The 24,040-nt window shown below is 49.4% G+C and overlaps 1 protein-coding gene and 1 long non-coding RNA gene across 3 annotated transcripts; one reads left to right on the forward strand and one right to left on the reverse strand.

The window, feature by feature from the left end:
- Positions 1 to 300: 300 nt before the first annotated feature.
- On the reverse strand, positions 301 to 24,040 carry LOC308628410. Of its 2 annotated transcripts, XR_014017530.1 has the most exons (4): positions 23,765 to 24,040; positions 9,536 to 9,695; positions 5,770 to 5,957; positions 301 to 1,171 (listed from the first exon to the last, which is right to left on the reverse strand). It is a non-coding gene; the product is annotated as an uncharacterized lncRNA (long non-coding RNA). The 2 variants fall into 2 exon arrangements; XR_014017531.1 differs by lacking the exon at positions 5,770 to 5,957 and having other exon boundaries at positions 306 to 1,171.
- LOC308628409 (cytochrome c oxidase subunit 7C, mitochondrial-like) lies at positions 11,976 to 12,350 on the forward strand. Its single transcript, XM_081255265.1, has one exon. The coding sequence runs from the start codon at positions 12,081 to 12,083 to the stop codon at positions 12,270 to 12,272; it is 192 nt and encodes a 63-aa protein (XP_081111391.1). The 5' UTR covers positions 11,976 to 12,080; the 3' UTR covers positions 12,273 to 12,350.

Consider the following 24,040-nt stretch of genomic DNA (forward strand, 5'->3'; position numbering starts at 1 on the left):
AAAAATAAAGTTTCTGGCGCAAAGTAGGAGCTCAGTTCACGGTGGCTGCTTGCATCAGGATTCTGGAGATGAAACACCAGAATGGCCCTCCACGGTGCCCTTACCGTCTACATGTTTTAAAGTCCTTTACAAATGCAGCCTCTCCGCAACAACCCCACATCCAATGGCACCTACTTTTCCTCAACCCCCTTCAGCCTTTCACCAAGCTTAAGAGATGGCACGGGAGAGGTCAGTCAGGGGAGGATTGAGGCATGTCCCAGCCCATGGCAGGGCTCCATGCTGTCATCTTTGGTCAACCATGGACAGGTCGTGGGCATTTCTGTCGCTGACCCCAACCTGGAGACCCAGGGACTCCCTATTCCTCCAGGACCAGCAGGAAATTCCAGGACCTCTGGCATCCCCCCAACAGCCTGCACTCCAGAGAGAGGCAGACAAGATCAAGAGAACGGGTTTTGCACAGTTAGACAAAGACTTTGATGGTTCATAACATCAGAGAGAAAATTCCAATACCCCGGGGCAAGCTACGATGTGGATGTTCCTTTCAGCAACCTGCTTCTGATTGGAACTGCCCAGAGCCTCCCTGCCAATCAGCATGGGCGCTGAGAAATTGGAATTTTATAGCTTAGCAACGAGAAATCTGGAGGAACTCTGGAATTAATTTAAGGAAACGGGGAGGAAAAAAAAAAAAAAACGAAGAAGGAAATTAGTAGCCAAATAATCAGACTGCCTGATTTTATTATTACCTTTGTGGCCAAGGCAAGTCATGAACATTTTTGGCATTAATTACAAGCAGAGAGGGAACCAGCCAGCCATCTTGTCTCAAACTCTGCGATAATGTTTTGTTTTCCTGCACTGGTGCTGGGATGGGGATGTGAACAGAGCCAAGAAAGAACAGACAAAACAGGTACAATAATTATAGAAAAACCACACCCAGTCTTGTCTGCCATAGCTCCCTCCAGGAGCCTCTTGGCCAGTCTTTCTCTGGAATCATCTTCTATCATGTGACATCATGGATACCAGTCTGTCTGAAATGGGAACTGGAGGTCACGGCAGCTGTAGAGGGTTTCTGCAATTTCAGATGGAGGCCCAGTCAGAGGTGATGATAGTGTTGGCTGGTCCATTTGATCACTGTTTATTGAGTGTCATTCATGGGTCACCGTTGAGTCAGGGGCTGTAAAACAGAAGTGGATATCACATACTGGTCCCTGCCCCTGTGGGTGGAGAGTCTAGCTGGGGCAGGGGGAGCCTAGATATTAATAATCAGTTAATTATATAAGGCATGAAACCCCAGTACTTCTGTGGGGACTTGGTGCTCGTTCTCATGTCCTAGAAAACATCCACTTAGATGCCTCGCTATGAGACAGCGTGATCAACTCATCCCAGTTGGCCCAGGACTTCCCCAATTTAAGCACCTAAAGTTCCCAGTCCTGGGAAGCCCCAGGATGACTGGCCACCCTACCCTGGGACAGGATGAACTGGGGAAATAAGCCTCCCTCACCGCGTGGGGCTTCCCTGTACCTTCTCCCCAAGCGGCCTGGACACAGGTTAAGCAGCCAATTCAGCTTGTGGCTTGGAACAAGTTACTTGGCCTTTCGGGGCCACTGCTTCCTCATTTGCAAAATGGGGTTTGACCTGGAGAGCTTTTGGCCTCCGGGTAGTTCTGGTTTCCCAGCCCAGCTGCTGCATTTCAGAGCTTAATCAATGCAGAGGGCCGAGCAAAGAAGACAGGGCCATGCGCCCACAGTGCAGCTGTGGGCAAGTTATCTCACCTCTAATGCCTAGTTTCCTCCTCCATAAAATCGTAGTGATAATAGTACTTACTTCATGGAAATATGAACACTCCGTTAAGTGAAAATATTCTATAGGTCTGGCATAGCGGATAGTCAGTAGTTGGAAAGTGTGGATATCCTAGTTAATGAAAAGTGTGATTTAGAGTTATGATCTTTCATAAGTAGTTACTCTGCCAGTTTTCAAAAAAAATTTTTTTAAACATGTACTTTATCACAGTACATATTCTTAAGATTGCCTTTTACCTCCAGGTGTCTAGTTCCATAAGGTGGAGACTAGGTCCTTTTTGCCACTGTTCCCCCCATAATAAAGATTTGTTGAGTTTGTTGAAGTCACATCATGCCCATCTTACAGGTGAGAAAACTGAGACTCAGGGAGGTTAAAGGTCCTGCCATTAAGTGGAGAAATCAAAAATTGAACTTGGATCTGATTCAGGGTCCTGTCTCTCCACTAATTGGCCTCTACTTCCTCAGGGGGTGCGTAGGGAGAGCACGAGTGATGGCAAAGGGGTGCAAGGAGGCAGATCTGGTGGGGGTGGGTGGGACTGTGAAGATCTGACTAGGAGTTCTCCAAAGGGAACAGCCACGGTGGGCCGAGCAGAACACCAGCAGCCTGGCCGGATCCTCATGTGGACAGGAACCTGTTGGATGCTGCTTTCTCACCTCACTGGTTGCCATGGAGACAGGAGAGGGTGTGCACACATGCATGCGCTGAGATGTATCTCAAACCTGCTACCCAGAGATGCCAGCAGTGGTGGGCAGGTCAAACCAATACACAAGTGCACACAAGAGTAGAGTACATGGTACCATAAACCCCAGCTATCCATCACCCAGCGTCAATAATCACCAACTCTCAGCCAACCTTGTTCCATCTATAGCCCCTTCCCCTCCTCCCTCATCCCAGATACTCAGATACTAAGCAAATTCCAGACATCAACCATTTCTTCTGCAAATATTTTCGTTTATGACTCCAAAAAAAAAAAGGATTTTTTTTTTTACCACCATCACACCTACTAAAACTAACAGTAATGCTTTAATATCAGCAAATATCCAGTGGTCAGAATTTTCTGGTTGTCTCATAACTGTTTTCTTTACAGTTAAAATCAGGATTCAGTGGGGCTTCCCTGGTGGCGCAGTGGTTGAGAGTCCGCCTGCCGATGCAGGGGACCGGGTTCGTGTCTCGGTCCGGGAGGATCCCACATGCCGCGGAGTGGCTGGGCCTGTGAGCCGTGGCCGCCGAGCCTGCGCGTCCGGAGCCTGTGCTCCGCAGCGGGAGAGGCCACAACAGTGAGAGGCCCGCGTACGGCAAAAAAAAAAAAAAAAAATCGGGATTCATATAAGGTTCATACATTGTGACTGGTTGATACGCCTCTTACGCCTTTCTTAATCTGCGGGTTCTCCCTCCCTTCCTCTTTCTTCTCTTGCAATTCATTTGTTGAGGAAACTGGGTTGGTTGTTCTGTAGAGTGTTCCGGTCTGGATTTTGCTTACTGCATCCCCGAGCTGGTGTTATACGTGTTCCTCTGCCCACTCTGTTTCTTGTAAATCAGTAGTTAGATCTAGAAGTTCGCTGAGATTCATGTTTGTTTTTTTGTGTTTGTATGACTACTTCCTAGTGGCTGCATTTCTATTTGAAGGCACGTAACGTGTGGCTGTCCCCCTTCATGATGTTAGTAGCCGTTGATGATCACTGTCTAGATCCATTAGAGGTTGAAAATGGCGGCTTACTAATTCTCTCCTTCTGTCTTTATTTGTTAGCTGGAATATGTCTATAAAGAAACTTCCCCTGATCAGCCATTTGGTTACTGTAAAGTGTGGTTCATACCAGAAAGGATAAATGCTTGATTCTTTCCCTTGTATTTGACAGTTTTCAAAATAAGAAGTTCATCCCAGGGAGTTCCCTGGTGGCCTAGTGGTTAGGATTCCAGGCTTTCACTGCCATGGCCTGGGTTCAATCCCTGGTCTGGGAACTGAGATCCTGCAAGCCATGCAGTGTGGCCAAAAGGAAAGAAAAAAAAAAAAAGTTGGTCCCAACATCCTCCAAAGATGACAAATGAGTTTATGCTTTTCTGTTTTTCTAAGTGTCATTGTGAACTTACAGATTTGGACATACGTAACACATTTCCATCAGTTGCAGTTATTATTCTTATTGATGCTCAGAATGTCCCATCTTTGGCCAGTGGGAGCCTCTTCATGTTGTCTTCCTGCCTCCTTTTTGATGTGTCCCCATAACAGCTTCTGAGCTACTTGGATGATAAGGTGTTCCAGGCTCATCTTGCATATTTCCCGCCTCAGACCTCGAATCAGCCCTGTCTCCACAGAACCTGCAGAGAGCACTTCTAGTTGGAAGTGGTGTTTAGAGACCACAATGTGGGTGCTGGGAGTGCTCACTGTTAGTGAATTGCCCATTATTTCTAACCTTTTCAGTGGACAGGGGTAGGAAACACGTGCTTTATTTTGTAAGGCAAAATACTGATGCTTCCCATTCAAACTGGGGACTCCAGGTTTTTCACTTCATCTCTGTGATCTTACATCCACATCTCCTTTCTTCCATGACAGTGTGACAAAGCCTCTTTCTAAAAGCAGAGTTCCCCTTTGTGTCTCCCACTCAAGCAGGAAGCATATGAAAAAGCACTTAAGCCTTTCCCTCAGAAATGAACCTGAGGTCTCTGATGAGGAGGCTTAGAAGTGGCTCTGAGAGAAGCCCATGTCAGAATCCACAAGGGACTACATTCTCATGGCAGACGAACCAGCTCCTTCCACCATCCTGTGTGTGGATCCTCTCATCTAACTGCTCTTAATCCTGGCTGCACACTTGAGTCACAGGGAGAATTATTAAAAACTCCTCTCAATCACAATTAAGTCAGAATCTCTGGGCCTGGGACACTAACATCACTACTGGTTTTTATTTATTTATTTATATTTTTTATTTATTTTATTTTTTTGCGGTACACGGGCCTCTCACTGTTGTGGCCTCTCCTGTTGTGGAGCACAGGCTCCGGACGTGCAGGCTCAGCGGCCATGGCTCACGGGCCCAGCCGCTCTGCACCATGTGGGATCTTCCCGGACCGGGGCACGGACCCATGTGCCCTGCATTGGCAGGCAGACTCTCAACAACTGCGCCACCAGGGAAGCCCACTACTGTTTTTTAAAGCAGTCCAGGTAATTTTAATGTGCAGCCAGGGTTTAGAATCACTGCTCTAGTCCTTGCTTCTCAGCCAAAGGAAGAGAAGGAAATGAGGGATATGGCAGATGCTGCCTTCAAAGCCCATTAGCTTGGGATTGAAATCTAGCACTGCCAGTTTCTACCTGTGAAATACCTGGAATGGCACGGAGCAGTAGAACCTTCTGCAGTAATCAAAATGGTCTATATCTGCACCGTCCAGTGTGGTAGCCACTAGCCCCATAGGGTTATTAGTGCAACCTCGGAAGTGAATTTTTAGATTTTAAAAATTTTAACTAACTTACACAGAAATAGCCACAAGTGGCTAGTAGCTACCATCTGGGACAGTGCCACTCTGCAAAATTACTTAACGTCTAGGAGTCTCATCTCTGTAAAATAAGGACAAAAAAGAGTGACTTCCTTGGGCTGTTGTCAGGATTAGAGATAATGTATATTAAGTGCCTGGTGCACGTAAGACATTCAATAAAATGCTGTTTATTTTCCTTATTAACATCAGCCTGTCACTCCTTAAAGAAAAAAAAAAAAAGCTTGCCTGGAAAATGAGTGCTCAAAAACACCCCACCACACAGACTAAAAATTCTGAGCTGTTCCAGAGAAACTCTCAGAAAATATTCCTTAATTGTAGAAGTTCAATTACAGCAGGAGGTTATCAGTTGCAAGGGCTGTATTTCATTACAGATCTAGCCACAGCTCAATAAATTAAGCAATCACTCAAAATAACATGTTGCTTTAATCCCCTCTTGGAACAAATTCAAGTTGCTTGGTTTTATATTAGCACAGCTCTTGAAAGGCAACTCACATTGGCCTCATTTCTGTTTTCTCAATTCATCAGCCCCTCTGGATAAATCTTTGCGTCTGCTGACTAGCAGGGTGGAGGATTCCAAGGCGAGCAGACCTCCTTTTATCGAAATCGGAGTGTTTTCCGTCCTCTGGCCTCGACACGTTCCATGTTTCATTTGCTGAAATTACTGGCAAGTTTATCTGCAGCTAAGACAGAAAGAGACCAAGAGGCGAGAGCCCAGTTCTGAAACACCTCTCAGCAGCCCAGTTCGGATGTGCAAAGCAAACGGTGGCGACTTTTCCACCCTCATCTTCTCTCTAGTGGTTTATCCTCTCACAGTAGAATTTCATTTCCCCTAGAAACTTGGCACTGGAGGTGTCAGCCCAGGAACATATTTGTTTGTGTAAATTAACAGGAGAATATGTTTTGACCATATTTAAGTTCTGACCGTACTAAAGAAATAAATACTGAGTTGCACAATGCATCCGCTGCACGGTTCTGGCCCACCTCCCCAAACTCTGCCTTTGTTTATAAAACCCAGACGAGAACTGTGAATGGCTTACTTAGCACTTCAGAAAGCCACAGGGACAAACTTGGAGGCCGTGTCCACCCTCACCCAGGTCCACGTGGAAAGTCCACTTATCTGAGTTTGGGATTTGCTTCCTCCTGACATGCTGCATCCTTGCCAAGGGGGGCGAGGGTGTTGGAAACAGACACCCTCACTTGTGCATTGTTGATGGGCCTATGAATGATGCCACCTTGGTGAAGGGCACTGGGCAACAGCTGTAGAAATTTAAAAATGCACATATCCTCTGACCTAGAAATTCCACTTCTAGGAATGTATCTGATGAGGATACCGGGACACATGCCAGAGAGTATATATGTTACAATGGCAAAATCCTGGAATTAACTGAAGTGCTGGCCAGTTGGGGACAGGTTAACTATGGTGCATTGCTAGAAGTCATTAGAAAGATTGTGGTGGGTCAGAGGGCTGTCATGTCTTCAGGATATATTATAACGCCCACCCCCTCCAATTTTCTTAATGTTAGGAGCCAAAAAAGTATATGCTCTCAAATATGGTTAGAAAATTTATGAAGATTATGCAGACTGCTTACAGTGGTTACATTTAAAAAGTGAAAGTGGGGGCTTCCCTGGTGGCGCAGTGGTTGAGAGTCCGCCTGTCGATGCAGGGGACACGGGTTCGTGCCCTGGTCTGGGAAGATCCCATATGCCACGGAGCGGCTGGGTCCGTGCACCATGGCTGCTGAGCCTGCGCATCCGGAGCCTGTGCTCCGCAACGGGAGAGGCCACAGCAGTGAGAAGCCCGCCTACTGCAAAAAAAAAAAAAAAAAAAAAAAAAAGTGAAAGTGGAGTTAGAGAAAAAATGCAAAGGGGCTCCTTTATTTCCCTTATTTCCTCTGACCAGGGCAATGTAATACAACAATAATACTCTTTTTCATTACGTATCTGTCAGGCCAATGGCGTGGTGGTGGGAATCTTTGCTTTTCTGGTCTTCATGCCAATCGTACAGTGGACTGAATGGCGACCCCCAGAAAGAGAAAAGCTATGTCCACTTCTCTCCCAGAACCTTCACAGGTTTCCTTATACGGAAAAAGATGTGATTAAGTTAAGCGTCTTGAGAGGTGGAGTTTACCCTGGATTATTCGGATGGGCACTAAGTACAGTTACGTGCATCCTTGTATGAGAGAAGCAGAGCCAGACAGAGAGAAGAACGTAGGAAGATGGAAGCAGAGATTAGAGTGATGCAGCCACATGTCAAGGAACACTGGAGCCACCAGAAGCTGGAAGAGGCAAGGCATGGATTTTCCTCTGGAGCGCCTGGGAGGAGTATAGCCCTGCCAGAGTTTGGACTTCTAGCCTCCAGAACTTTGAAAGAATAGATTTCTATTGTTTTAAGCCACTCGGTTTGTAGTAATTTGTTATGGCTGCCCTAGGAACCTAATACATCACCTGACACCTGTAAAACACATGAAGTGCACAGGGAGAAACAAATTTGGCAAGACTGTGGTTTTTGGTGAATTCATTCATTCCACAGATATTTATTGAGCATCTACTAGGTGCTGAGGATACAGCAGGGAACAAATCAAAGATGGCTGCCCACCTGGAGCTGACATTTCAGTGAGAGAGAGAGGGAGAGAGAGGGGGAGAGAGAGAGACCCGCATACCACACACACACAAAAAAGGGGGACTGGGAGAATGCAGTTCCCAGGTGACACTGAAGTAGAGGCCTGAAGGGGTTGGGAGCACGAGCTGTGTGTCCACCTGAGGGAAGAGTATCTGGCGGAGGAAACAAGTATAGAACTTGACCCTCTGAGTGATCCATCTGTTGACCAGACTCAGTAGGAAGGAGTGACCCTTTCTCCCCTCCTCCTCCTTTCCCTCCCTCCCTCCCGCATTGCTGCCCACCTGCTGTGTGCCAGCTGCTGGGGGTGCAAAGATGAGTGAGACGCGGGTCCCCAAGCTCAAGGTCATGGGGGGTAACAGTCATAAGTAAATCATTGCAAATATAATGTGGTGGGCATTGGAGCAGAGGCCACGGCAAGCTGCAGGCTCCATCCTTGGTGGAGAGCAGGGTGGGAAGGGGAGGTGGGTGTATGTTGGGAATGAGGTCGGGGAGAAGCAAGCAAGCAGGAAGAGGGCAGGACTTGAAGTCCAAGAATAAGTGTTTAGCTCTGATTCAGTGGTAAATTAATTGGAGCGGGGGAGCATGGAGATGTGTCAGGGGAATCTCTCATTCCCAAGTACAGCAGGCAAACCTAGGGGAGAATGAGCTCTGAGGATAACCTACCCCTTTTAGATTCACACAATCCATGAAGAGGGAAAAACAGTTCCCAAGTCCTGAATTGGGATGCTTTGGACCATACAGAAACCAGAGTTGATCTGATTGAGGAAGATGGGAGATTCATTACTCAGGTAGCTATGATGAAGAACAAAAGAGGCTGAGTTGCTCTTGGATCCAGGGACAGAACGCAGCGCCAGTCTCTCTCTCCTCCCCATACCCCCATCCCAATCCTCATTTCTCCCTTCCTCCATACTGGCCTCAGTCTCTGTGGTCACAGATAGCTCTGGATGCTGGAGATGGGGTGGGAAAAGCAGCCTTCTCACCAGCTCTAGTTAGGGTAATCCTGGATTGGCCCTGCTTGGGTCACATGACCACACCTGGACGAATCACTGCAGCCCAGAAGTGGGCTGCAGTGATTGGTTGTATTTGAGTCACGTGTCTGTGCCTGGACCAATTACTATAGCTGAGGCTTGGGTGCTGTAAGCGGCCATCTTTGGCCATATTCCCACTGGGCATCGCGTCTGTTAACAGAAGTGGGAGGAGAAAGTGCTGGCAGTTGAAAAAACAAAAATAAAACCCTGAGCCATCTACCTCCTCCAGAGCCTTCTCCTGGTTGTGCTGCTTCCACATTCAGTCTGCTGAGAATTGCCAAAATCCTGAGTTGGGCTTTGCTTTAAGATCCACTGTCTATAAACCCCAAAACTGCCAGCCGAATTTACTCAGACCTGTTGTTGGGGTTTTTTTTTTTGCCGTTGTTATATTATTTTAATCAAATGTAAAATGTTTTCTTCCTCTTTGGTTTATGATTGCCTCTCCTGCCCCTAAGGGTAGGAACTGTGTCTGTCTTGTTGACTACTAGATTGCTCATGCCCGGTACTCAGTCTCTTATGTATAAGTCCTCAAATAATTGAACGAATGAATGAATGTTCACTCATTCACTGAACATGCCACAGAGAACAGGAGGCGCTGCAAGGTCCTTACCTGCTCTCTTCAGTGAGTCCCTCTCTTCCACTCTCTCCTCCTCAGTCGTGTTGCGTTCCCGTTCACGACAAGGTTCCGTTAGTATAAGTGAATCCTTGCAGTGTCATCCCAACACAAACTGTAGACTCTGAATCTCTAGGTGAATTCTTGGGTTGAGAGTCTAGATAAGCACGAGAAATAAGGTTCATTTGCTTGGTGGAGGCTATCCTTTGAGAAGGATAAGGGAGCTCTGTCTGAGCTGGGAGGGATTGGGTGCCATGATGGTTGCCAGTGTCTGCCATGGCCACCTGCCTCTAATGGGTATCCCTGGTCGTGCTGCTGCCCTGGATTGTTTGCTCACCAGCAGGCCTCTGTCCTGCAGCCCTGTCATTTGCCGTGATATCACGGTACACTCAGAGTCCAGGACAAAATGCTGTGGCCAAATGAAACAACTGCAGGTTCTTAGGGAAGAAGGCTTAAGACAAATGGCTATTTTTTAGAAGTACTTATAACCCACAGGTCAGCTGGGGTCATCTTATTTTTGGAGATTCCAATGGAACGGACTTAAACGCTGTCCCACATGCCATGAGAGACCCAACTCTCCTTTCCAGAGATTGGGGGTGAGGGAGGCTTGTGTCCCTCCTAGGCACCCAAAGCTCGAAATTCCTGCAGCCAATGAATCAGTTCTCAGTTCTGCTTGGGCGCCCTTTTGCTGGCCTCATGGGCACATGACTTGTGCTGTTGTACAGGGTCTACGTTAAGTTTGATGTTCTACTGTTGTTATCTTGAACTTCTTAGTAATTTCTGAACAAAGGGCTCCATATTTTCATTTTGCAAATCCTGTAGCTAGACTTGCTTCACTCAGGAGCATTCCTATCCCACCCCACGCTGACTCACTCTAGACTATGCCCCAATTCCTCCACTGTCCCCAAATTCCATCCACACAAGGATATGGGTATAGGAGACTTGGCCTGAAGGTTTGGGATGAAAGGAAATGTTGACCTCTCAGCCAAGTTAACGGCATGAAGTGCAGTGTGTGAACTGGCTTCAAACTACTCAGTGGGAAACAATGGTGGAGGAGGGAAGGCAGGTGAAACAAGACCGGCAAAATGTTGATCGTTGTTGAACCTGGATGATGGGTACAGGGTTCTTTCTCATTTTCAGTATGGTAGGAAACTTCCATAATACAAAGTTGAAGAAGGCACTATATGATGTGCCTCCGGCAGGTCCTCAAAATGTTAAAATGGAGTTGCCGTATGACCCAGCAATTCTACTCTAGATATATTACTCCAAAGAAATGAAAACATACGTCCACACAAAAACACATGAATATTCATAGCTGAATTATGCATAACTGCCAAATGTCTATCAACTGACAACTGGATAAATAAAATATGGATGTTATTTGTCATAAAAAGGAATGAAGTTCTGATATGGGCCACAGCATGGATGAACCTTTTAAAAACATTTTTAAAAAATTTATTTATTTTTGGCTGCATTGGGTCTTTGTTGGAGTGTGGGCTTTCTCTAGTTGTGGCGAGCAGGGGCTACTCTTCCTTGCGGTGGCTTCTCTTGTTGCGGAGCACGGGCTCTAGGCGCGTGAGCTTCGGTAGTTGTGATGCGTGGGCTCAGTAGTTGTGGCTCACTGGCTCTAGAGCGCAAGCTCAGTAGCTGTGGTGACAGGCTTAGTTGTTCCGCGGCACGTGGGATCTTCCCGGACCAGGGCTCAAACCCATGTGCCCTGCATTGTCAGGCAGATTCTTAACCACTGTGCCACCAGGGAAGCCCAGCATGGATGAAGCTTGAGGACACAAATCCTGAGTGAAAGAAGCCAGTAACAAAGGATCACATACTGTATGATTCCACTGGTAGGAAATATGCAGAACAGGCAAATCTACAGAGACAGAAAGTAGATTAGTGGTTGTTTAGGGGTGGGGACTGGGGGAGAGACTGGAAGATTGGGGTGGGGTGGTGACTGTTAATGGGTATGGGGGTTTCTTTCTGAGGGGATAGAACTGTTTTAAAATTGATTGTTATGATGGTCGCACAACTCTATAAATATACTCAAAGCCATTGAGTTGTGCCCTTGAAATGGGTGAACTACATGGTAAATGAATTATATCTCAATAAAACTGTTGGGGGAGAAAGTCATGTCCTCCCCCCTGACCCCCTTCTCCTGCCAGGAATCCTTAGGCTCCAGCCTCCTGCCTTTGGGAAATCTCTCTCTCCTCCACCCTCTCTGCACGTGTGTGCATGTGCGCACACACACACACACAACTTTCCATCTCCCCTTCCCGGTACCTTCTTCTGCCTTAAGACATTTTTCACTCTATTGCCATTCCCACCAACTACAGAGAAGTGCCTTCCCCAAAGAGAAGTTCCTTCCACAGCCAAAGTGCCCCATAGAGGTATTTTCCTAAACACTTTGCTCTTTAAAAGTTACTCACTTCCCTTTCGGTCCTTGCACGCAGGGGAACAAGGTCGTGAGGAAAGGAGCATGAGGTGTGCTGCCTCCATTTCTTCTGCCTTCGGTTTCTGAGCTTTTCGCAGGGCTTCCAACAGCGCTATGTTGGGACAAAGCATCCGGAGGTTCACAACCTCAGTGGTCCGTAGGAGCCACTGTGAGGAGGGTCCAGGGAAGAATTTACCATTTTCAGTGGAAAACAAGTGGTGGTTACTAGCTATGATGACTTTGTACTTTGGGTCTGGATTTGCTGCACCTTTCTATATAGTAAGACACCAACTGCTTAAAAAATAATCAATGAGACAGATACGAAGAGGAGCATTTTAAGTGTGCAGTCTCTTTGAAAAAAGGATCAAACTCTTGAACTCAGCATCCTAGATATGTTTGTAAATAAACTTATGGCATAAAAAAGTTACTCACTTGACAGCTATTAAAATTACAATTTTAAAGTCCCCGTGGTGACCTATCATGGCAGTCACTAACAAGTCCTAGTAGTTGTAAATTCCAAGAGCTTCATAATCCCAAGGAAAGAGGGGCCAACTCAACTTCTCCCAGGCCCCACTGGTCTCTGTTCTGAAACGTAACTCAGTCACCTCACAGGTGGGGAGAGAGGGTGAGGAAGATCGTTGCCAGGGCCAGGTTCTTGCAGGTTTTGGGGTCTGGAACAGGGTTGGCAAACTATAGCCTGTGGGCCAAAATCAGCCCACTTCCTGATTTTGTAAATAAAGTTTTATTGGAACACACAGCCACATCCATTCATTTACTTAATGTCTCTGGTTGGCTTCTTGTTACAACAGCAGAGTGGAGTAGCTGTGACAGGGGCTGTATGGTCTATAAAGTCTAAAAATATTTAGTATCTGGCCCTTTCCAGAAAAGGTTTGCTGACCCCTGACATAGAAGATCCAGGCTTGAACTCCAGCTCATCACATGCTGGGTGTGTGACCTTGGACAAGTCAGTTCCTCTCTTTAAGCTTGTTTCCTCATCAGGAAACCAGAGGCAGTAACAGTGCCTCCTTTATATGTTGCTTGTGCAATGAAAATGACTTCATATGTGTAAAGTGCTTACATCATATAAAACACTCAATATATGTTGGTGGTTACGCTGTTATTTAGAAAATGAGGGTAGTAACCCCTATTTCGTATGGTAATTATGTGAAGTGATGGAGATCAAGCCTGTGAAAACAGTTGGCCAAAACACGTTTATTATTGTTATAAATATCTTAAAGGCTTTTGAGAGGATTCTTTGCTTCTTAGTAAAGCTAAGTTTTTTTGGGGAGCAAATTTGGAACTGTGAGAGTGTAGAAAAACTCTAATTTCAGAGGAAAAGAGGACCCTTAACCCCCAAATCCAAACTCTCTCATTTAGCAGTCCAGGAAACTGTACCCCCTGATCCTCAGCTGGGACTTGAACCTGCCCAGAACTCAAGTATTCTTTTGGCTGAGCTCGGCATCTTACCCAATAACAGGTGCTCAGGAATCCAGGCCTGCCATGTCTTTAAACACTTGTGTTGCCTCTGAGGTCCCCACCAGAACCTGTTTAAACAGTAATCTGCTACGAGGTATTGGCATGCAGGTTTGCGGCCTGGGTTTGCAGCCAGGGGAGGGAAGAGACCTTTGTCTCCACACCCTTCAGGGGATTGTCCAGAAGCCAGCTGAGGGTAGCCACCATTGATGACCTGATTTCCTGGACGGTGTTATTTAAATCGGGTTTAGTTCGGGAGATACGGCAGCCTCCCATTCATTCACTTTGTTTCACAGTGATTAACTGAGCAGCTAATACATGCCAGGTCCTAGGGATATAGCAATGAATGAGTCACCCCCTGCCCTTGGCAACTACCCCCCTTCCTTCTGATGGGGGCGACAATCAAATAGGCATCTGGGCAATTTGGCCCCATAATAAGTCCTGTATTCTCCCCAGGATTTCAGTCCCACACTAAATACTGTACCAATGAATTGGAAAACCACTCTGGGCCAGCTGTATGATAGATGGATGGTAGGAGTTAAGAGTGCCAGCTTTGGAGTAAGTCAGATCTGGGCAGGACTGGCTCTGTAATTTGCTAAATGAAAACGTGGGCACTTTGTTCGAAAATTCTTCAAACTTTCAGGATGACAACAGCAGAGCACTGAACTATGCAGGGCCCACGCTGTGAAGCTGGCCCTGCGCCTGGGGTCAAACTGCTTTCCAGCTGGGTACCATTGGACACATCTCTTCACCTGTCTGAGCCTCCATTTCCTCATGTGAACAAAGAGATGCTAAGGCCAATGTGAGGTCTGGTTGTGGCTAGTAAGTGAGATGAGGCAGGTACAGCGCTGAGCAGGGAGGGCAGGCTCAGCAATATCACTGCTGTTCTCAGCCTGCAGTGACGGCTGCATTTCATCCTATGAGAAGAGCGCACATTTATGACTATTAGATAATGGCTAAGACTTAGACAGCAGACGGTTGATGCCAGACACTGTCTTAAGTTCTTTACGGATGTTCATTTCATCCTCATTACAACCCTATCATGTAGAGATGGGGAAACTGAGGCCCAAAAAGGAGAGGGAACTTGCTTGTGATCTCACACCAGTCAGTGGAAAAATCCAGATTCAAACATGGGACATCTGGTCCCTGGGTCTGTGTTCTCAACCGACTGCGTGTCCCAGGAGTCGACACATCCCTGACACGCACACTTGCACACACACGCATGTATGCATGTACCTTCTCTGAGATGCTACCACAAAGCGTACAGTGTGGAACTGTCCCATAAGATGGGATTCTTTCTCTTTGTAAAATAATTAATTAATTAATTAATTTTTTGGCTGCGTTGGGTCTTTGTTGCTGCAAGTGGGCTTTCTCTAGTTGAGGCGAGCGGGGGCTACTCTTCGTTGCGGTGCACGGGCTTCTCATTGCGGTGACTTCTCTCGTTGCAGAGCACAGGCTCTAGCTGCGCAGGCTCAGTAGTTCTGGCACGTGGGCTCAGTAGTTGTGGCGCACAGGCTCAGTTGCTCCGTGGCATGTGGGACCTTCCCAGACCAGGGATTGAACCCCTGTCCCCTGCATTGGCAGGTGGATTCTTACCACTGCACCACCAGGCAAGTCCCTTTTTCTCTCTTTACTTGCTCTTTTGTCTGTCCCCTGCGACTCAACTTGGAGCCCCATGAGGGCAGGCACTGTCTTGCTTCCTGCTGTACCTCTGGCACCTGGCACTGTGCTGAGCACACAGTAGGCCCTCGATAGACATGCACCAGTGAAGGCAGGTGGGAAGCAGGCATCCAGCCAGAGCACTCTGATCCAGAATCAACAGCCGCAGTGCTCAGAACCTCAAGACTGCGGCCTTAAGAACTTGTTTGGGGGCAATCTCGTGGCTAGAGGAACCATTTCATCCCCTCCTGGCTTTTCTCACTTGGGGTCCTCTCGCTGTGCAAGGCAAGGGGGTGAGAGGCATTTAAGGGGTGCCCTAGGGCCCAGCCCCCATCCTGGCAGGCTGCAGGGTGAGGGCACGGGTTGTGCTCTGGCAGCTGGGCCACAGCTGTCTGCCAGCCTCTCGGTGCCTGCCCCAGCTGGCCAGCTGGGCCCTGATGCCACTCCCCACCCCATGACACAGCAGAAAGTGAAACCAGAGCCCGCCCCTGCTGGCTGAGGCCCAGTGCTTGCTATTTCCCCATCCCAGGGGGTGGGTGGGGAGCTGATGCCCAGGCCTGGCATCGGGTGGCCTGTCCAAGGAATACCCCTCCAGGCCAAGGGTGCCGCTGTGCCCCCTGCCCATCCCAGGGCCTCCGGTGCCCACTGCCTTCTGAGCCGTGCCGTTTGTGCACCATCATAGCTGCTCAATGGAGTCCCATTAACCCCTGATCTTCACACTGCTCTGAGACAGGGGGTTAATTATTCTCCCCATTTCACTGAGAAAACTGAGGCTCAGAGAGGTGCCTCAGCCAGGAAGGAGGGTGCTGGGGCAGCAGGATCTTAAAATAAAAGACAAGTCAGAGCTATGGGTGGGCATAGGGGCAGAGATCCAAGGGGTCTCACTGGTGTTGGCGAGCAGGGCAGGAGTTTGTAGGGGGAGAAGACACGTGACCTCCGGTTGTCACAGGTCGAGCCCCCTGCAGATTGGAATTGGTAACCTACCCCTCCCCACACCAACTCCAGGGGTGCAGAAAATCCCTAAGACAAACAAGAATTCTTAAGAGGTGGACTATGGGGAACTCCCTGGCTATCCAGTGGTTAGGACTCCGCGTCTCACTGCCGAGGGCTGGGTTCAGTCCCTGGTTGGGGAACTAAGATCTCAAAAGCCATGCCACGCGGCCAAAAAGAAAAAAAAAAAAAAAAAGAGGTAGACTTTGAAACTTTAGAAAGGATCATCTTGGGTTCTGGCCCATCCTCAGGCCACCCGTACTCTCCTTTGCTTGATATTTTTCTTTCAAGCAACTCACCCTCTTTATCTTGCATAAATTGATGTAAAAAAGAGCCCTTCTACACCTACCCTAAACTGAAAGCCAACTGCTTGCCATAAGTAGAAATCTGCTGTACAAAGAAATACCTGTTAGAATAATTTACGTCTCTAGCCAGGTACCACTTAAAATCATGTGCATATCAGACTTGGGAAACTTCTATTCCAAAACATAGGTTTCCTACGTGAGGAAATGGAGGCCCAGAGAGGTTGAGTCACTTGCCTGGGGGTGACACTGCGCAAGAGTCTCAGGGCTGGGGCTGCCTGATTCCATGATTCTAGAAACCTGTGCTTACTGCTGGGCTGTAGTCTCTGCTCCTGTCCGAGCTGTCTTAGCATATGAAGCGTGTATTAGTAAGTATCAGCACTAACAGCTTCCATGTTTCATGCTGTGGCATCAGCACTTTCAAAGCACCCTCTGAGCTTGTCTATCACTTGAACTCAAGATAACGCTCTAGGTACAGGTGAGAACCCTTTCAGAACAGAGCATGGGGTGTTGCCCCTCCCTTGCCAGAGAAGGAAACCGAGGCAGAGAGTGGGGAAGTGGTCTGACTCAGGGAGCTGGTGAGCCAGTCAGGACTGTCCAGAGCCCCTGCCAAGGTGAGGATCCCAGAGGCCCTGCTGGAAGGCCCAGGCTGAATGTGAATTGCCTTGTCAAACAGGTAACACTTGTTTCTTCCCCACTTTCCTCACCTCCCCCACCATGAACCCCCAGAGCAAACGCTGACAGCAGCCTCAGCTGCCCTGTTTCCCAAGCCTGATCTCCAACATTCGGCCCCTGGAGGGCAAAAAGCATGTTTAGGAACTGGTGTCTGCGGATGGCATCTTTTTATTTTTCATGGTGATCACCAGTTCTGAGCACTGCTGAGGGGAGCTCTACCAGGGACCAGAAGGGAAGGTTTGGGGGAACATCTTTGTCTCTTCTTTTAGTTGCTGGAGAAACTCAGCTGCCACAGCTGGCCCAGGGACCCCCGAGGAATACTGCAAGAGCAATAAGGATTTTTAGGGGCATTATGATAGCGGAATGGAAACACATCTGCCCCCAAAAGTCCCTCATTTTCCCTGCGGTAATGAACCAGCTGGGCAGGAAGTGGTGGCTCTCGGAACTCCAAGAGCCAAAACTAAAAAGGAAAAAATGTACAAAGTTAGAGCAAACTTTAAACAAGCCGACGCTTTCCTGGTGCACAGGCGGTGGCTCCACCCAGGCTCCCGAAAGGCTGATAATTGGCTAAATGTGTCTCCACACAGTGGCTTCAATATAGATGCGCCTCCTCTGTGCCCAGAAAACCAGGATCTGGAATCCCAGAGCAGGTGACGAGGATTAGTCCCTAAGGCCAGGTGATGCTCAAGAGCCAGTGCCATCTCCCCAAGACCCCGAATGATTATCCCAAACCCTCGTTAATAACCCAAGTGAATCACAGATCCCTCAATCCCTCCTTCCTCTGGAATGTGGGAAAGTTATCAACTTGGAAACCCGGATGAAAATATCTGTAAAGTAAGCAGCCGTTTCCAGGGCTGTATGAACAAGTGAAGGGCGAGAGCTTGGGTCGGGGAGCCTGGCGGTTATCACTGACGGGGCCAAAGGGGGAAAATCACAGCTAAGGTCCAGTGTGCCGACTCTCAGGTCCAGCCACTAACGAGTAAGGATTAAGGAGTCAAGGGCAGGGGCTCCCCAGGGTTTGTGGCCTTCAAGGTCTCTGCAGACAAGGCCCTCCCCCAAGCCAGCCAGCAACCCCCCGCCCGCCTTGAAAGGGTTAACACCTCTACCGCCGCTGACACCCGAGGAGGAGGCTGCTCACTCAGCAAGCTGGCATATCACACTGGGCCATCGCGGAAGAGAGGGGCTGAAAACAGCCTCTGTGAGTTCTGTGAATGGAAGCAGCCTTATCACCATCAGAGTGAAAAACGGGGCAAAAAGCCTTCCCAACACAGAACCCGCGACCTGGGCGCTCGCTGGCTCCTCGGCACCTGTCGCGTGGCCCCGGAGCTCTGGCAGGGACTCCGGGCATCTGTGGTGGTGAGCACCCGGCCACCTCGGCCAGACCTGCGAGGGGGCGATTCTACACTTGCCATGTGACAGCCGGCAACCAGGCCTAGATCTCGCCTTTCAAGCAGCACCTAAAATATTCTCCGGGTGAACCTGAGGCTAAATATGGCCTGGCCTACGAGTGCCTGGTCTGGACCTTTTAATGCCACTCAAAGATACAATCAGGAACCCATGGGGCCTTTTGGTGGCCTAAAGTCCAGTTACTGAGGCCAAACGGGAGGCCTGTGGGCTTGGCTGACTCCGGGCTGGGTGCAACTTCCCCCAGAGGATGCGACCCGGTGCCAAGGCTGAGCAGGCTTCTTTCCTGCATGTCTTATTCTGGAATGCCCACACAGTTCTCTCTCTGCCGGCCCCCAGGGTGGCTTAGACGTAGGTCCCCTCTCATCCACCTCCCTGGCCTTCCCTCCAGGCCCTCTGATGGCCTGCCAAAGCCTTCTCCCCACTTCCAGGCTGCAGCCCTGACCCCCTGGCCCGGGTTTTCCTTGCACCCTGATTGAAAGAAGAGGGTTCAGCTCCCCACGTGGACGGGAGGCCGCTGGCTGGAGAAGGCAGGCAAACACACGCGCACACACACACAGCGCGCGCACACACACACCTGCAGGGGGTAGATTGCACGGTAGCTTAGATGTGTCCCTGCTCTGCGGCTGGCCCCGTGCCACACCCCCTCGGCCCACCCCAAACGGCAGGATCACAGCCCTGTTGCTGGAGGGCAGAGAGAGCTTCAGCCCAGGCTGCAAAAGCACAGCTCTGCTCTGGAACCTGCTAGCCTGGTCTTAGCAAAGTTGGGTTCTGCCCTCACCGGAGGCCACATGGTAACCGGGACAGTCAAGAGTCTCTGGGGAGGCTGCTCTTGGGAGCCTAACACCCCCCCCCCAGCTCCCTGCTTTTAGCCAAGAAATGCTGCGGGCCCCGAGGGCCCCAGGAGGAGAGACCCCACCCCACCCCACCGCACCCCAGCACCTGTCTGGGGCTTGTTTGGGCTCTGGTGGTGGCTCCAAGGCCACGTTCAGGTCTGGGCTGGCAGCGGTCCAGGATGTTTTGGGCAGAGATGCCAACAGACCCGGGCACTGATCTCACGCATGATTCCAACAAGAGAGCCTGGTTTTCTGCACGTCTCTCAGAAAATTTTCACACCACACTGCACAGCTACCTTAAGGCTCCTTTCCCGCCTGGGCCAAATCCTCCAGCAAAGGCTAAATTTGCCTCCCTCTTCTCAATCCCTTTTGACAATGGCTTTCTTGGGACACCAACATCAGTTTTCATTTTCTAGGTGTGCTTCCCTTTCATGCTAGTGGTGCAGCCTTTCCGGAGACACTGAGAAAGGAGTTTGCTTTGTGGTTCCTTCAACTTGACTGTTTTATATAAGGAAGATGATGTAAAATCGGAAACTCGAAAGCTTTGTAAATATCTGCACACACACCCCCTACAATGGAGGACGCTGGGAAAGCAGCCTCTGAGGACTGGGTGCTTTGGAAAGAGACCCCGAGGAGGTGTGGGGGGCTTGGGGGTGACAGGGACCCTGAAGTCCCCTCCTTCCAAACTCTCTTCAACATGTACTCTTTTGCCTGAAAAGCATGCATGGCTACTAGGCCTAAAGTCTGTGATCATTTTATATCACGTTCGCGTCGGTGTTTTTCTTCAGCGTTTACTTTCACCTTGTTCCAAATATAAGAAGCAAAAAGGACTTGGGATACATTTTCCCAAGTTTGGGATACATTTTCCCAAGTTTGGGATGCTCGGCAAGAAAGAAAATGGATGATCTTGTTTGGGTGTGCCCTTTCTGGCAAGTGGTTCTAAGGACCAAGTTTGCCCTCACTTTCATCTGACCCATTTCTATCCTCATGCCTAAAATAGCTGATATTTACAATATCACAATTACAAGAGGCTGAGCTGCTCTTCTATAAGGTAGTTGTAAGTTTATCTAGCAAGAATCTTCCTTCTGCTCTTAATATAAGTGGGTGGGAGGCTGGGAAGCAAGAAATAGAGGGAGTGCTCCCTTAGGGACTTTTCCAACTTTCATTGGTTTGGGTCAGAAACGCATGTTTTATTTTTAAGGAAGTAGGAGTTTCATTGCAGCCCCTCTCCTAAATATTTTACCCCCCCGCCAGCTATTCCATATTCTTTCTGTTGAAACATTTTTTTCCCTGTGAGAGTCGGCTATGGCTTGTGTATTGCTAAGACCGACATTCAAATTTGCTTTTTTTTTTTCTTTCGAAATCCATCCACACTTCCTTGGAGGGAAAAGTAGCAACTGCTTCGTGAAATTTCACACAGAGGGGCAAAAGGAGAAAAGCCAAAATGTATTCAGCAGTTCCACAGCTGAGCTTTTTTTTTTTTTTATTGGTTAGGGTCGGGGAGTGGGGGGAGAGCAGTGGTCAGAATATGAAAAGAAGCTGTGGTCCTTTGCTGAATTAGTGACCACTTCTCACTGCAAAGTACTGACTTACAATCTCTTCACCGTACTACTCTGCCTGTTTCCAGATTCAGAGGCAGGGGGAGTTTGCTAAATGTATTCATAATTACATTCACCCTTGCAGAGGGCCGAGTGTAAGCAGGGGCTGTGCTGTTTCGATTGCTCGAATTAAAGCAGCCCCCGGTTCACATTCAGCACTAAATTCTGATTTTTCCATACTTGACAATTCAGCAATTTTAACATGCTGCTTCATCGCCACGATTATAGCTCAGTATCTTGGTGCGACATTTGGTGTTCCGGTCTCGTTAATTCACGTAAAACACCCCATTTGTAGAAGTATCATTAGAGGCTAATTTGGTGAGATGTCCTTATTTAGCAAAGCAAATAGGACCTGACAGTCAGCTCTCTGGCGCTACGATGGGGGTGACGATTCAGCAATTCACAACGTGACAATTTCCCATCGCCCAGCCACGCTGGGATTGTGGACTCCTGAAAATTGTGCTGTTTCATCGTGTCCCATAACAAAGGGAAAGAACTCTGAAAAGTAAAGAACTGTTTTTTGCCAAGGCCCCGGGAACGCGAATGTCACCAGTGTGTCTATGTGTCATGTCTATTCAACACGAATCTTCTATCAGGGACTTGGTGTTCCAGAGGTTTTCAGGTACAGCTCACTTTTCTCTATGCCCTGCCGTGAACACTTGATTGAAATCCAGGTTTGCAAATAAAGAAACTTAAGGTATGTGGATGTCTATATAGGTTACAACTGGAGGGTAGGGGTGTGTGTGTGTGTGTGTGTGTAAATTAACAGAACTTAATAAGGTTAATGGGAGGGCATTTGTACCTCCGTCACCCTTGCCTTAGAGAATTCCCTGACAACAGATTATCCAGCGTTTCTTATAAAATGACTAAGATCAGCGTAGCAAAGAATTGCAAAGAAATACTGCGATTCCACGTGGGAGCAAGCAAGCAAATCTAATGTAACTGCAATTCACGATGTCAGTGATGTTTGATTTTTGAGGGTGTCAAATGGTTTGACACGACCCATGTGTCACTCATTCCCTTAAAATCCTGTTTAAAACATCTCATTAAACCACTGGGGGGGTGGGGGGGAGTACTTTTGCCTTCTCATACCTTCTTGGCCTCCCAAAGAAAGGCCCTTGAAAACAGCAGGTTCAACAGACTGAGAACACATACACACACATATATAAGAATATCCCCCAGACGGCTTTTCAGTTTTACCCTTTCCTCCGACCGACCTTCAGAGTGCAGCTAGGTCTCCGCCCCCTCCCTCCAGGGACTGCTGGGGCCTGAATCCCTCGCCGTTTATAATGACCCCAAAAGCGGGACTTTGTGGGCCAGTTGGATAAAACATAAACTCATCTCGCCCTCAAAACCCCGATTCTGGGACCACAGCCTCCAAAACCTCCTTTCTCCAGAAGGGTGTCCCCCTTCTCAGCTCACAGCACTGGGGCAGGCTGCCTTTGAGGCAGGATTTTGGAGAATCCTGGATAATTAAAGGAATCATTACTGGGTTTTCCTGCAGGAATGATGGGATGACAGTTCATCTCATCCAAAAGCCAGAGTAGCATGGTGGGGACGGAGGGCGTATTTGCCTGCCCCATGGGGGTATCTTTTCCCTCCCTTGTTCCCAGACCCATAGCTGGGCCTGACATCGTCCCAGGGAAGACGCTGAGCGTCCAAAATGGCCCTCAGGGGAGCGCAAAAGTTGTGCCTGGGGGGCCTCCTGCAGTGCCCCACCCCCACCCCTTCCCAAATCCAGCTAAAGTTTAGTTATTTGTGCCCTTAATTGTCTTATTAAAGTCAAATTTGCAGCTTGCCCCGACTGGAGGAAGTGATTTCCATCTTAATAGCTCAATTAGCCTCTGGGTTCTGGAAAGGCCACCCCGATACACACACCTTTTCTCCCCATTTTAAACCCCCTCCCTTTTTCACAACTTCTCCTAAAAATAAATTATAAATATGGATGTGTCCTCAGAGGATCTGAGCGGCACATTCCAACGCTCCCCACGGTGGGGCTTGGAAGCAGGAGAAACCAGAAACGCCACTCCCCCCCAGCCCCAAATCAAAAATGCCTTTTCCTTTTTTTCTCCTAACTTTTGCCAGAGCAACTTGGTGTGGTCTCGGGCCCTGACACCCCGATCCGCACCCCGGAACCTAGATTTTTTTTTTTTTTTAAACTCCTGTCCAGCGAAAGCTACAGCCAACGTGCTATGGCCGCCTACTCCTCGGAGGGAGGGGGCAGCCAACTTTACTTCGGGGAGGTGGTAACTCTCTGGGGACTGTGCTCCCGGCTTTTCCGGACGTCCCCAGGGCCCAGCCCCCGGAGGCTGGCGCTGGCCCCCCTGCCCGTGCCAGCGCGGCCCCGGGCGCACGTGGAGTGACGACGAGGTGCGGCGGGCGCGGACGCGCGAGCAGGGCGGCCTGCTCTCCGAGCGGCACTGATATCGGGGTCACGCAGCGAGTCAGTTTCCCGAACCTGCTTTCCGGGGTGGGGGTGGGGTGGTAGGCTTTCAACCCGCCTCGTTAATTTCCAAGCCCCGGCATTAGGGAGGTGGGGGGGCTGCCTCGCCCCCATCCCACCTCCACGCCTAACACGCCTCTCTCGGGAGCCAGGGAGGGGTGAGGGGGGAGGGAGCCCAATCCCGCTGCCTCGGGGGGCGGCAGCGGCGGCGGCTTCCCTCCCAGGCAAGCGTCTAGCGCCGGGTCCCGGGAGAGCCGCGCGCTTCCCCCACGCCGCCACCTCCCTCCCGGCTCGTGTCGCCACCCACCCCCAGGCAGCCACCCCGCACCCTCTTCTGTCCCGGGGGCCTGGGCACCCACCTGCCGCGGCTCCCAGGCCCGGGGGAGGGGTGCCGTGCAGGAAAAAGGGGGAAACTCACCGCCGCTGCCTCCTCCGGGGGTGCAGGGGGCCCCCCGGGGCTGCGCCTTCCAGGGCTCCCGGGAGGCGTGCGCGGGGTGGGGGGCGCCCCGCGGGCCCTGCAGCCTCCTCCTCGATTGGAGCCCAGCCTCAAATCCTTCACCGTGGGTGGGGGGGTACTTCCAGAAAAAAATCCCCCCCCTTACTCAGATCAGATCCAAGTGATGGGCAGGGGGCGTATAAAAGCCTTTTCTGCCGAGAGCGCGGAGCCGACGGGGCTGCACCCGGCCTCCACGGT

Source organism: Mesoplodon bidens (genome assembly GCF_964165515.1).
Source record: "Mesoplodon bidens genome assembly, chromosome: 15".
NCBI classification, from domain to species: domain Eukaryota; kingdom Metazoa; phylum Chordata; class Mammalia; order Artiodactyla; family Ziphiidae; genus Mesoplodon; species Mesoplodon bidens.